Below are 13,444 nucleotides of genomic sequence, written 5' to 3'. Positions count from 1 at the left end.
ACGCTCCGGAGATGTCTAAGAGAACTAGCAGGAACGAAATCCCTTTATCCAGGCCCATGAGGATATGGTCTGTTAGCGAGATGAGGAGGGTTTCGGTACTGGAAGACTTGCGGAAGCCATACTGGGAGGGGTATAGGATTTTGTGTTCCTCCAGGTACTCCGAAAGCTGTGTGTTTACCACCTTCTCGGTGAGTTTAGCTAGCAGCGGGAGGTTGGATATGGGTCGGAAGTTGGAAGGCTCGTTGGTGTCCAGGTTGGGTTTCTTCAAGAGAGGTTTAATAGAAGCTGTTTTAAGGTCATCTGGGTATACTCCTTGGGCTAGGGAGCAGTTAATGATGTCGGCCAGAGATCTGGAGATGGTGCCTGGGATAAGGAGCAGAAGTTTCGTTGGGATGTGGTCCATCGGGTGGCTGGATGGTTTCAGCTTCTTGAGTGTTGATTCTATCTCCAGGGGGGTGGTGGGCTCGAAGGAATCTAGGGTAGCTCTGGGGGAGCATGTGGTGGTGAAGTTTAGAGCTGGTGGTGTTGGGTTGGTAGGTAGAAGCGCTAGCGTGTTTGCAATTTTATCTTGAAAGAAGAGTGCGAGTTCATTGGCTTTGGATTGAGCCTGATCGTCAGGAATGGTAGGGGCAGAGGGTTTAGTGAGTTGAGATACGTAGGAAAACAGGGCCCTAGCGTCAAACTGAATATCATGGATTTTGCTGGCGTAATAGTCCTTTTTTGCTTGTAGAAGAGAGATCCTATAGAGATGCATGTTTCGTTTGTAATCGTTTGTATATAAGACAGCTTAAAAGATTTTCCTAAAACCCTTCATTAATCTCTAGTGTGATTCTGTTAAAAATGAACAAGTGGCAAAAAATCGATTTAACATAAATAAATCATAGGTTGAAGGCTAATTTTTAATATAAGCATCCCCATCCTTTAAAAAATTGAAACATTGCAATATTTGATAAAACAGCAAAAAGTGGCTTTAAATCACTGATCGCTAAAAAGCGCGATCATTTTTTTAAAAACGCAGATTTTTGCCCGACAAACCCTTGGCAACCAAAACGCTCACAAAATATATGGGGTGGATGCAAATAGACTATATATTTCACTCTCAAATCAATTAAAATCAAAATAAGCGCTGTTAAATCTTTAAAGTCCACTGGTGGCAGCTAGAAAAGCTTTACGGAGCAAATTCAGTATACCTTTGTGCTCTAATGCAATGATAAATCGTTAAACTGATTGTGAGAAACAAGTAATAATTTAAAACATGATTCAAAAAAGATCAATTAAATTATTGAACAGTTTACTTCTCGCACTGACGTGCAGCATATGTAGTCTCTGCTTCTATGTTGTTCAGCACGTCGAATCCTCCATTTTAAAGGGACAATTTTGGCGCCAAAATTTAAAAATGGTTTTCAAAAATACTGCTTATAACAAGGATCTTTTAGACATGCAATGATCTTTTCAATTTGCAAAAAAATATTTTATAATTATTAAAAAAGTCAAGGGATTTCTGTTTTAAATTAATAAAATGGGCGTTACTGCATATGTCAATCAATCTCGTGGGTGTGTTTACTGATACACTTATCGGCTGTCAAGCAAAATAGTCTGCTCGTATAGCCCAGTTTAAATGCTGAGTTTTACTATTCAGTTCATCAAGTTATTAAAAAGATCCAATTTGAACAATGAAATACTGTATAACCAAATGATGAAAAATTTAAAATAAATTACGTATATCTAAAAAATATATTTACACTATAAAAAATATCTTACCAATTAGTGTAAATTCATGATCTAAAATAACAGATTTCAATAAAGCCACTATTGTTCTTTAAAAATGGTTAAATTGCTGATGAATTTATCTAAAAAATATATAAATAAATAAATAAACTGATCAAAAGCCACCTTTAAATAAATACAATCCATAAAACTTCATGGTTATAAACTAATAAAAAAAACCCACCAATGAATAAATATAGTCTATAAAATCTATGTTAGTTAATAATAAATTATAAGAAATGTTAAAACTATTTAATTGCCACATGTAAGAAAATGTATTGTGCTGTCTTATCATATGTAAAACAATTTAAAACACACAAAGAGTAATATAAAACCACGAAAGAGATACCAGCATTCGATCATTGCTAACATGCCGTTTAAATGCGCAAACAGAATTCCATGAAATATGTTGTAAAAGTTACCTATGGAGTACATTATCACAAAAAACAGACTAGAGGAATACAGATAAATCAGTTTCCATATTCAAACCATTAGGTGTCATTGTGTTGAACTCATATATGTATTTCTGTTCGATTTGCAATAGTAATTTATCCAAATTTCCCCCTCTCCAGCTAAGACTCGGTTGCTGTATCACACAAAATCTATAATGCTCAAATTTGTGATTGAATTCCAGAGAGTGATCTACTAAGGGTTTCGACCTGACACTCCTTTTAATGCTACTCTTATGTTCCAATATGCGCTTATTGAATTCCCTGATCGTTTTTCCAATATAATATTTATCACACGATCAGTGATTTAAAGCCACTTTTTGCTGTTTTATCAAATATTGCAATGCTTCAATTTTTTAAAGGATGGGGATGCTTATATTAAAAATTAGCCTTCAACCTATGATTTATTTGTTATGTTAAATCGATTTTTTGCCACTTGTTCATTTTTAACAGAATCACACTAGAGATTAATGAAGGGTTTTAGGAAAATCTTTTAAGCTGTCTTATATACTTTTTCCAGTTGCCTTATGTATTGCTGACAATCAGTGATTGTATGTTGGAAGAAACTGCACTACTGAGTGTTATTTGCAGCTGTGAAGTGTTGAAGGTAAAGCAATTTTACTTTGATTTTTAAAGGACAATATATACTATTTGATATATTTTTTAAGTAGATAGGCATTATACTTAGGAAGTTCATTTTTTGGTATGTTTGGCATCATATTTATTTTGTCATTTTAAGATTATTCATAATTTTTAGTTTTGGTCAATATCTTAGATCTTAGTGAACATTTAAAAAGGTTTTTAAACTTTATTAAAGACTTTTTAATATATATGAGATCTTAATGATGTTGTTAATTATTAACTTTTGATTTGTTGTGATTGATATTGATTTTTGTTTGTTGGTAGCCCCTGAGGCAGCGGCTTTGTGAGCCGCGAAACTCGGCCAGAGTCGGGCAAGTTTTTTAATATACGTCTCTGTTTTAATAAACATTGAAAAAGCTCCAGGCATCTATTCTTGTGTTTTTCCTGACGGCTATCATAGATCGCCTACCTCTGTGTTTTCTTAGAACATCATAGGGGACTAGTTCTATTAGTGGCCCCGGATTGGCCAAGACGACCATGGTATGCAGACATGCAAAGACTCCTTGCAGGGTGCCCCCTGTGCCTACCTCCACACAGGGACCTTCTCTGGCAGGGCCCGATTCTTCACGAAGATTCAGCTCGATTCTCTTATGGTCTGGCCCTTGAGAGGACTCACCTGAGGAAGCGCGTTTACTCAAAGGCCGTGATTGACACCCTGCTCCACACATGCAAGTTCTCAACATCTGTCATACATACGGATATGAAGAGTATTCGAAGCCTGGTGCGAGGACCGTGGGATGCTCCCACAGACGGCCAAGATCTCCATGATTCTGGAGTTCCTACAGGATGGTATGTAGAAGGGGTTGTCACTCAACTCCCTCAAGGTCCAAATAGCCGCAGAGCCGAATTGGATGGTATCTGGCTATCAGCTCATCCGGATTTAACCCATTTCCTAAAAGGGGTTAAACAACTCCGGCCACCCCTAAAGTGGCCGGTACCCCTATGGAATCTCAATCTGGTATTAGACTTCCTAGCAGGGGCTTCCTTCAGACCAACGCAAAGTCTATCATTACGTCTCTTAACATTGAAGACTGTATTCCTGGTGGCAATATGTTCAGCTCATCGCACCTCTGAACTACAGGCTCTGTCCTATCAGAAACCTTTCCTTAGGTTCACTCCTGGAACCATACAGCTGTGCACCGTCCCCTCCTTCCTACCGAAGGTGGTTTCCAAGTTTCATTTGAACCAGACCATCTCCGGAGGAAAATAAGGACTCTGAAGACTCACGCCTTCTTTGCCATCTAAATGTCGGCAGACTCCTCGTGCGATACCTGGAAAGACCAGAACTGGTGCACAAAATGGATCACTTATTCGTTCTTCACAGCAGGAAGAAACAAGGAGAAGCGGCCTCGCGGGCGACCATAGCTTACTGGATCAAGGAAGTAATCAAGGCAGCCTACATAGAGGCAGAAAAGCCCTTACCACTACAGGTGAAGGCTCATTCTACTAGGGCCCAGGCAGTTTCTTGGGCAGAAACTAAGCTGCTGGTGCCTGCTGAGATCTGTCGGGCGGCGACATGATCCTCCCTACACACCTTCTCCAGGTTCTACTGCCTGGATGTTCAGGCCCGAGAAGACGCAGCCTTCGCAAGGGCAGTACTAAGTGGGCCACGAGCAGCCTCCCGCCCTGTCTGGGATTAGCTTTTGTACATCCCACTAGTCTTGAGTCCATCTGGCTACACGCTAGGAAATGGAGAAATTACTTATCTGATAACTTTGTTTTCCTTAGTGTAGACAAATGAACTCAGCATCCTGCCCACGGCTGCCCCAGAGAAAGAGGACTTCTGAAGCAAACCTCGAGACTAAGCAAATACGGGTAAGCTATTGCCTACCCCTAGTTTTAAGACACCCACAGCTTGTCCGGTGTCTGCATTAATTGATTGAGAGCACTGGCAGTCTCCAGTTTGAAATCAGTTCAATCAGTTCAATCAAGTTTAATCGAGTTATTTAAGCAAGATATATCCACAATGGCTTTTCGAAGAGAATACTCAATTGCTGAGGTTACTGCAGGGGTATATCTAGAGTGATGTCAGCTTTGAAATCTGACTCCATCTCCCATCTGCTAGCAGAAGAGAATATAACCCACTGGTCCTTAGTCCATCTGTCTACACTAAGGAAAACGAAATTATCAGGTAAGTAATTTCTCCATTATCGCAATGTATGTTATCTTAGTACTTCGTATAGGTATTACTGCAAATTACTTTAACTTTTCGCACTTTGCGTTAATACCACAATTATTGCATTTCCTACCTGCAAACCACTGGTGGGGAGAGAGAGAGAGAATAACTATAAGGCCCTTGTAGTAGTTAGCTATTTATGCTACTATATGAGGCCCACCTAGTAACTCGTGGTGAGGTTTAGGTAGTAGTGTAGGGGTTAGGGGCCACTTTGGCATGCAGAGTGAGACGTACGAACAGAACAGTACAGTCTTGTGAAGACTGGATGACCTTCAGAGTGAGGAAACTCACACAACGCTGAGATTTGTACAGTGTTCTCTCAACCTAGCTAGATGTTACCCAGGTAGAGAGTCAATCAAGCTAAGTTGAGAGAATATTGTACAAATGTCATCGTTGTGTGAGTTTCCTCACTCTGAAGGACATCCAGTCTTCACAAGAGAGTGTACTGTTCTATTCGAATGTCTTAACTATGCATGCCAAAGTGGCTCCTAACTAACCCCTACACTACTACCTAAACCTCACCTTGAGTTACTAGGTGGGCCTCGTATTGTAGCATAAATAGCTGCTTAATATGTTGCAACCCCCAGAGGCGCTCTCCCTCCCTCTCTCTCTTTTTCTTCCTCCTCTCTCCCCACTTCTCAGGCCCGTCCCCAGCCTAAAAATGCCCAAAACATAATTTCTAAAAAATCACAGTTTACGTTATGGGCATATCGCATAGCTTAACGCCAATGAAAAAGGTGTAGTTATTTTCGGCGTTAAAATTGTGCGATATCATGTGTATGGCTTCGCGAAGCCAGCCCACTTTTACAGAAATCCTGCCCTGACTCTGCCCCAATTCCTCCCCTTTTAAAAATTAGCTTCGAACCATGCATTATGGTGCTTTTAACACATTTGAAAACGCCGTAATGTGAGTTGGAAAATGACCCCTTTAGTGGCTATCTTTATTTAGCTTGCTGTTTTATCCCAGCTAATTGTATTTGTGTTGTATTTACTGGAAAAGTTCATGCAAAATTTGCATATTTAAAAAAATGTATCTAGCCGGATAAAGATTACTAATTAAGTAAAGATAATCTTATCCAGTTAGCTAGCTGAACTTAGGCCCCGGACATGAGTATAAAATGTGTGCCAAACTTCAGTGCATATTTTCTTTACTCTTAGTTTTTTTAAACACAAGTCCAATGCAAAAAGCTAATGGTATGCTAATGTGTCTGAAGTTACCAAAAAAAAAAAGCACTAACCCAAAACTGTGCATACAAAGGTTTATGCACATTGTTGTGTGCAGAAAACAAGAGTTAGGAGCTTAAAAGTCTCCTAAAAGTTAGGAGCATAAAGATTGTGCTTTTAAAACGTAGGAGCACAAAACGTGAGTTAGGAAGCAAGATGTTTTCCGCGCATAAAATTCCAAGTGCAGACCCCCGAGCACCATGAATTTTGGGTTCAGCCCCATAGACTGTCACTACCCCCAGAAACTTTACCCGCACCTCTCACCAGGTGTTACATTTCCAGCCTTAATAAAGCTTACACACCTCTCTGCATTGGGGAATAATAGCTAATGCCTTGATTAACATGGGATTTGCATGGAGGAGCACTGCTTTGTGCACACATTTTTATTCTTATTGGTGTGCATATTAGTGTGTGCTAAACTCTTGTTAAATTGGGAGTAAAGTTGTATGTACAAAAATATGCACAGAACTGCGTGCTAACATGCAAACACAGCCAAGTGCACATTATGATATTGGGGTCTTAGCTGATTAGCACTGCTAAGTCTTCCTGCCTCAACCAGGCTTTTGGCACTGACTAATTTAAGCTACATAATGAATCTAAAATGCTCCAGTTGAGCTGCTTGGTCAATTTTCAAAGGCTTTGATTTAGCTGACTAAGTCTTTCCTTAGCTGACTAGATCCCTTTGAAAATGGATCCCTGGTGTTTAATGAGTTTATTCCTTGCGCAAACAGTTGACTTTAGCTCTTAAGCTGAATCTGACTTAAGAGCAGCCTCAATCGCCTTTTGAACTTTCAAGCTTTGTATGTAGGTTGAGCTAGGGTTTAAAAGTGTTCGGCCACTGCTGGAAATGATACAGCTGAATCAGAACTAATTTTCTCATTGAGTGAAACTGAAAAAAGCATTATCTTCAAATCTTTTTAAAAATGATTGTTTTTATCTGTAATGACCCCAGTTTTTAAGCCTAAAATGAAACTAAATTACCAAGTGTTTTTTTATCCTGCTCTATAAAGAGAGAAAAAAATAAAAATGAATCTCATTTTTTTCCATAGATGAAAGGTTTAAGCATATCTATTATCCCGCCTCTCCTGTGAAGGGATCTCAGGTTTATTCCCACACAACTGAGTCTTAAGTGGACTCCATAGCATTAATACCATTTCATGTAAATGTGACTGATTTTCCTATTGTGTTTCTATCTAGTGTGATGAATAATGAAGAATCCCAATTTTTGTTTGCTTTATTAAATCCCATTTCTTCCTCTCTTACTGAAACCCAGCATCCCAGACACCATACACGGGTAACAAGTGTCCTAACCAGTCAAGAGGAAAGATCCCCTTCTTGACCTAACCTCATTGTCACTCACACTTGCGTGGCAGGGGTCACTGAAGAAGTGGCAGTGGTCTTCCCACCCTTGCCGGGATTTAGTGTATTATCTCCATCACATACCTGACCCTTGCCAGCCCCATGAAGGCAAGAGATAAAAACTAAAGTCTTCTGTGCCACACAGTACATGGCCAGCCAGTGAGTTTCCCAAATGTAATAGTAATACCCTAATAGCAAAAAATCCTTTTATACAAAAATGACAATTTTATACTGTTTTTCACACAAAATGTAAAAAGCCCATTTACTTTGTGATCAACTATTTTTTTTTTATTTTAAGACTTTTTGAACTATTAATGGCAGTTTGTGTTGAAAGTGCATTTCATGAGGGCAGGTGATCTTACGAGCCTTTGAACAGGGTGGGAGAAATCCTGGGTGCCAGGTCACCATGGCATCTAAAAGCCACATTCTGGTACCTGGGGTTTGTCAGGGAGAGAAACCAATATCACAGGATGGCCCCAGCAGCAGTGGGAGATGCAGGGCCACAAGGTGAGAGAACTTCACAGGGGAGGTGGGGGGTAAGTGAGCCACACAGAAGGGAAAGGAAGCAGATTCCTGCCTGGTGTCTAGAGGGGGATCCTAGATCTGGCCCAGATTTGCCCAGCTCTGTCTTTGAAATTGTACAGAACTTTTGGATATTAAATATTAGATTGGGGGGTTTTTTTTATTTTTACTTGAAAATGTAAACTAGTACTACGCAGTACACAGCTGCCCAGTAATAACTTGTGAAGAACTGTGAAACCACAGTATTTCTACAAAGCGATGTCAATATGCAGTTGCATACGAAATGTTAAATTATTTCTCTGTCAAGGAGCCAACCCTTCCCCATTTAAGGGAGGGGCCACAACCAGAGTGGTGCTCTGCCTCTGATTATTAAAGGGTGCAGACTAGGGGAGAGGGTGGGTGGTCCAATGACTGGTATATTAGTGTGGGCCCACCCACACTAATATAGTAGGATTTCTGCATGCTCATAATCTATAATTTTTACATAAATGAATATATTTAAAATATGGTTCTTAAGCTGTTGGGCCCCATTTTTGTTGAAACCGAAGTGATATGTAATTTCTTACATGAATATCGGTATATAAAAGTGTTAAATAAATAAATAAGAAGATCCCATGAGGAGTGCTTTAACAACCTTAATTTGTAAAATGATGTATTTTGGAGGTTTTTAAAGTGCCCATGATATTGTATGCTGGTTGTAATTACCCCAACTAGTGCATCATCCACTGATGACTTTACATATTTTATTAAATTGACCAGCCTGGTGGCTGCATGGATAGTGTTGTGTACTGCTATTTGGAAGAGCTGAGTTCAATTCCTAGGGCCTGGCTTCTGTTCCCTGGTCCAGCCAGGGCTGAGAATGCTGTAGAGGCAGCGTTCATAGTCCCTAGGGAGGAGGGAGTAGCCGTCGCTCAACAGCAACACTTAGTAACCAGACTTGGGTTGCATGCATACTGGATTCTGGAGGGAGCTAAGGACTTGCAGCAATGGCTGGGCTAGGTTGGGATTATAAAACAGGGGGGAAATCCCTGATAGATGTGAATGGAGACTCATGACACAGCCCAATGGAAGCCCAAACTAGCAAGAGGGAAATTGCAGGACCCAAACTATGTAGATAAATATATTTTAAATACATTTGAGGAGCCTCATTTTTATTAACTTAGAAAGGAATTTATAACATAACTGCTCTTTTTAATAAAACAGCTTTTTCTAGCCAAATGTTGACAACTAAGAATTTTTACCATTCTTTTTTTTTTTCCTTTTTGTTTTTTTTTTATTGTTTAGAAATAGAAATGAATTGGCTGAGATACTTGAACTCCTGAAAGCACAGATAGACCCAGCATTGCTCAAAAAGCCTGACCAACCGGACACCTCTTCTCGTGACAGCCCCAGTCTTGAGGAGGAAGAAATCAAGAAGGAAGGAATGCCGTTACAAGGTCTCTAGCTGATCTCCAGTTATTTAGATTGTTCTCACTTCTGAGAATTGAGGAGGAACCCAAACCCTACTATAAAGGCTCTGCAATTTCATAGCAAATATGCCAGTCCATTACACTTTTGCATATACGTATTGCCTCTTGTTTGAACAGGATTCCAATGCCCTAAAGAATAAAATGCATTCCAGAAATGTATGCAACAGCTACATCTGGAGTATATGGTCTGGCAGAATGTTCCGGTGCCTGGGCCTCACATTAGGCTCTACAAGCAATAAAGGGAAATTAATATTACCCAGTTACACGATCATAAACAAATGTACAAGAGAAAGTGAATTGTTGATACTGTACATCGCTTTGAGTGATACTGTACATCGCTTTGATACTGTACATCGCTTTGAGTGATTTGGTTTAAATCTGGAAAGTGATTCATACATTTTATTAAATACAAAAATGCTGACAATGGGGCATCCAACTTGCATTTCAAGATTTTGCTTGGCCTTGACTAAACTGTACTAAAGTATAAATTTTAACTGAAAAGGCCTTTATAAAAAGTCTTTTAGAAAAAAAGGTTATTGGCTTTGTGTTTTTGTTTTTTTTAAAATACTGATATATATTTCCTTCATTTAATTTTACCTTCCCATTTGCCCATCTAGCAACACTATATGAATGAATTTGGGAATAATTGTAGATAGTATAAAGGTAAATGGTTTGGGATTTCTATCTGCATTGTCTCTTACATATACTTTGGGTCAGGGGTGGCCAACTCCAGTCTCAGGAGCCACATATGGGCCTGGTTTTTGGAATTTCATTAATGAATATGCATAAGATTGATTTGCATATGGTGCCTCTATTGTATACAAATCAATCTCATGCATATTTATTGAGGATATCCTGAAAACCAAACCCGTTTGTGGCTCTTGAAGACCAGAGTTGACCATCTCTGCTCTACGTATTGCCTGTTGGTAGTTTTAATAAAAACATTCTCTGAGGATAAGTAATTCATCCATCACACAATTGGGTGACGTCATCCTGACGGCATTGAACCAGACAGCTTCTTCCAAAGCTTCAGCTCTTCTGGGCATACTCAGTCTTAATATTTTTTCTTTCCTACTAGTTTCTTGCTAAAAAAAATTAGTTATGCTTATTTTTGTCATTCCTGTATTGAGCCCATTTTTCTCAGCTCACTGTGGACCTTGTGTCAACATCCCCTTTTTCTTTCAGCCATCTTTCTTTTGACACAGTCATCTCTTGTTTTGATTTTGCTTCTGTTATTTTTTCTGAAATGTCTGAGGGGAGGACCAGTGCCTTCAAAAATTGTCCAGACTGGTCAGATGATGTCCTTACAAACCGTCACACGAGTTGCTTTAAGTGTTTGGATGAGGGCCATGTCACCAACTGCAGCATGTGCACAAGGATGTTGCTGAGGGTCATCAAGTCCTGCAAAAAGAGACTTCACACCCATCTTGCGCTCAAGGAAAAGTCCAGTTCCAGAGAACAGGCATTGAAGCACAAGGACCATGGAGCAGTGCCAACAGCTGGAGGCGAGGAGCTGCCGAAGGATGCCTTGATTGCTTTTGCTAGGCCAAAGGAGATAATCTGCTCTTGCTGTCCCAGCTTGCATGGTCCAGAAAGTTCTAGTGCCCGAACATAGAACCAAGATCTGGCATCAAGGGGCCATTAAAGGATAAGGATCATCAACTCCAACCTCCTTCAGTGCATGCTGTGAGAGCATGAGAGCACTATTTGTTACTGAAGCACTTGTGCTTCTTAGATAGCTCTTCCTCTCTTCAGGAGTAGTTGTCACATCTGTTTTCATGGATCTTTTACTGTCCTTAAATGATTCTGAGGAAAGTCATTCCAATTGCTAGGTCCTATTGACTCTTTGCTTCAGCTGCCTTGGAGGAGAGGACCTCAAGAAGCAAATAGGAGAGGTGGTCATTCAACCCATGAAGAGCATTGAGCAGTCTGTGTTTGTCTGGCTTGACTGAACTTAATTTGTCGACTGAGCCTTCTCTTGTGTTGCCTACTTATGTGTTGAGCAGTGAAAGTTGATGTTCAATGTTGACGCATGCCATGCCAGGCTGCAGTAGCTTGCTTATTTATTTAAAAACCTTGTATCCCACACTATCACGGTTCTAGGTAGGTAACAACTAACGTACATTATAAAATAGGAAAGGGAAGCTTCCCCTTCTGTTTTTCAACACTCAGTGACCCTTCTCCAAGCGTCTCCAGTCCCAAGAAGCAGTTGACGTGGGGTTCAGCCCAACTTCTACAATCCTGTCTAGTCTTTGAGAGTAAATCGGAAGGTTCTTGGGTTTCATCCTTTAGATCAGCCAACATTGACTCTGAAGAATATTCTTGATCTCCCTTCTGAACTCTGTCCTCCACAGCCTAGGAAAAACACCCCACTTGAGAACCTCTCATTTTCTGATTTTGTTGACATAATGGCAAAGGCCACTCCCCATTGAATTGCAGGTTGAAGTAGAGCTCAGGTATCCCTTTTTGTCCTCCTCAAGTACCTGGATGCATGAAAGATTGTGGTAGTACCTGTCCACTCTGTCTTCCAGGATGTGTGTGAGAGGTTGCAAGAAACTGCACACACCATACTTCAGTAAGTAGAAAGGTGGATGTGAAGTATAATGTCCAGGTGGTTAAAGGATTCAACAAATCCCAACTGCCGTACCCGTCTGATTATCAAATCTATCCTAAAATGACCTAAGAAGTCTTTTGCTCATGTTGCGGTGCCCCTAGGATATGACCGCAATCCTGAATTGCTTTGGGAGAAGGCATTATCAGAATCATATGCTCTAATCCTGTATAGCATCCTACCAGAACTACATGATCCAATACTTTTACACACTGTTTTTGAGAAGGCACATAGCTTCACTGAGCACCTATTTCAAGAGATTCAGGCACAAAGAGCGGAGTGCTAAAAGTGTGTTATCCACTTGGAATATGATGCTTTTGACACAGTACCTAGGACCTCTGCAGTGCCTGTTGATGAGCACAGACTCTCATGGCTGTGTGCATCAGACCTGTGTGAAGATATGCAGTAAAGACTTGCTGATATACCATGTTCAGAAGGTAATCTCTTTGAGATAAGGTCAAAGAGGCTGTGAATCTTTTCAGAGGCCACCATTCTATGCTTCAGGCCCTCTTTACCATAGTCACCTTCTTCAGAAAGTACTGTAGTACTGAATAAATAAAGCATTTTTATCAGCAGAGGAAATGATTCCAGGGTTCAGCACACCCCTTGTCACCAGAAGGGCTTCAAGCCTCATGAAAGCAAAGGCAGAAGCTCTAAAGCCTAGAATATTACAAAGCCAATAGCAGGGACAGAATTTTGACTGAATCAAAGTATAGCTAGTATTTTAATCCATGACCCATAGTCACTCTCTGTTGGAGAGAGGCTGAGGTTCTACATGAACCATTGACCCATTATACTCTCTGACAGGTGCTTCAGATAATCTTGCTTTGCCACCAGATCATTCACCGGAGGAGTTTTACCTCCTAACAAACTCCAGGACTTACTGAGGTTAAAAATTTCTTCCATCTTGGAGACTCCACCAGTCGAGTCTGTACTATCATAGAGAGGACAGGAATTTTATTTAAAGTATTTCCTAGTCCTCAAGAAGACAGGATGCTACCATCCCATCCTTGACCTAAGGGCTTAGAACAATTTTTAATGAAAGAGAAGTTCAAGGTACTTTCCATGAGCTCCTGTTAAAGTAGACGTGCTGTGTTCTCTGGATTTTAAGGAAGCATACACCCATATGAAGATACTTCCAGTGACATGGATGTATCTCAGATTTCAAGTATGGAAGCACCATCTGTGGTATCACGTTTTGCCATTTCAGCCCTTGAGTTTTCAC

General features: G+C 40.2%; 1 protein-coding gene across 4 annotated transcripts in view; it reads left to right on the top strand.

The window, feature by feature from the left end:
* The window catches only part of RSF1 (remodeling and spacing factor 1), a 293,731-nt gene that overhangs the window by 147,306 nt on the left and 132,981 nt on the right, over positions 1-13,444 (top strand). For all 4 annotated transcript variants that reach the window (XM_029602188.1, XM_029602187.1, XM_029602189.1 and 1 more), the window contains one exon: positions 9,424-9,575. In XM_029602188.1, the coding sequence (XP_029458048.1) occupies positions 9,424-9,575 (152 nt within the window). The remainder of the gene's footprint in view (positions 1-9,423; positions 9,576-13,444) is intronic.

Source organism: Rhinatrema bivittatum, chromosome 5 (genome assembly GCF_901001135.1).
Source record: "Rhinatrema bivittatum chromosome 5, aRhiBiv1.1, whole genome shotgun sequence".
Classification (NCBI taxonomy): domain Eukaryota; kingdom Metazoa; phylum Chordata; class Amphibia; order Gymnophiona; family Rhinatrematidae; genus Rhinatrema; species Rhinatrema bivittatum.
Note: the sequence above shows the minus strand (reverse complement) of the source record. Positions and strands in the feature narration are given on the sequence as shown.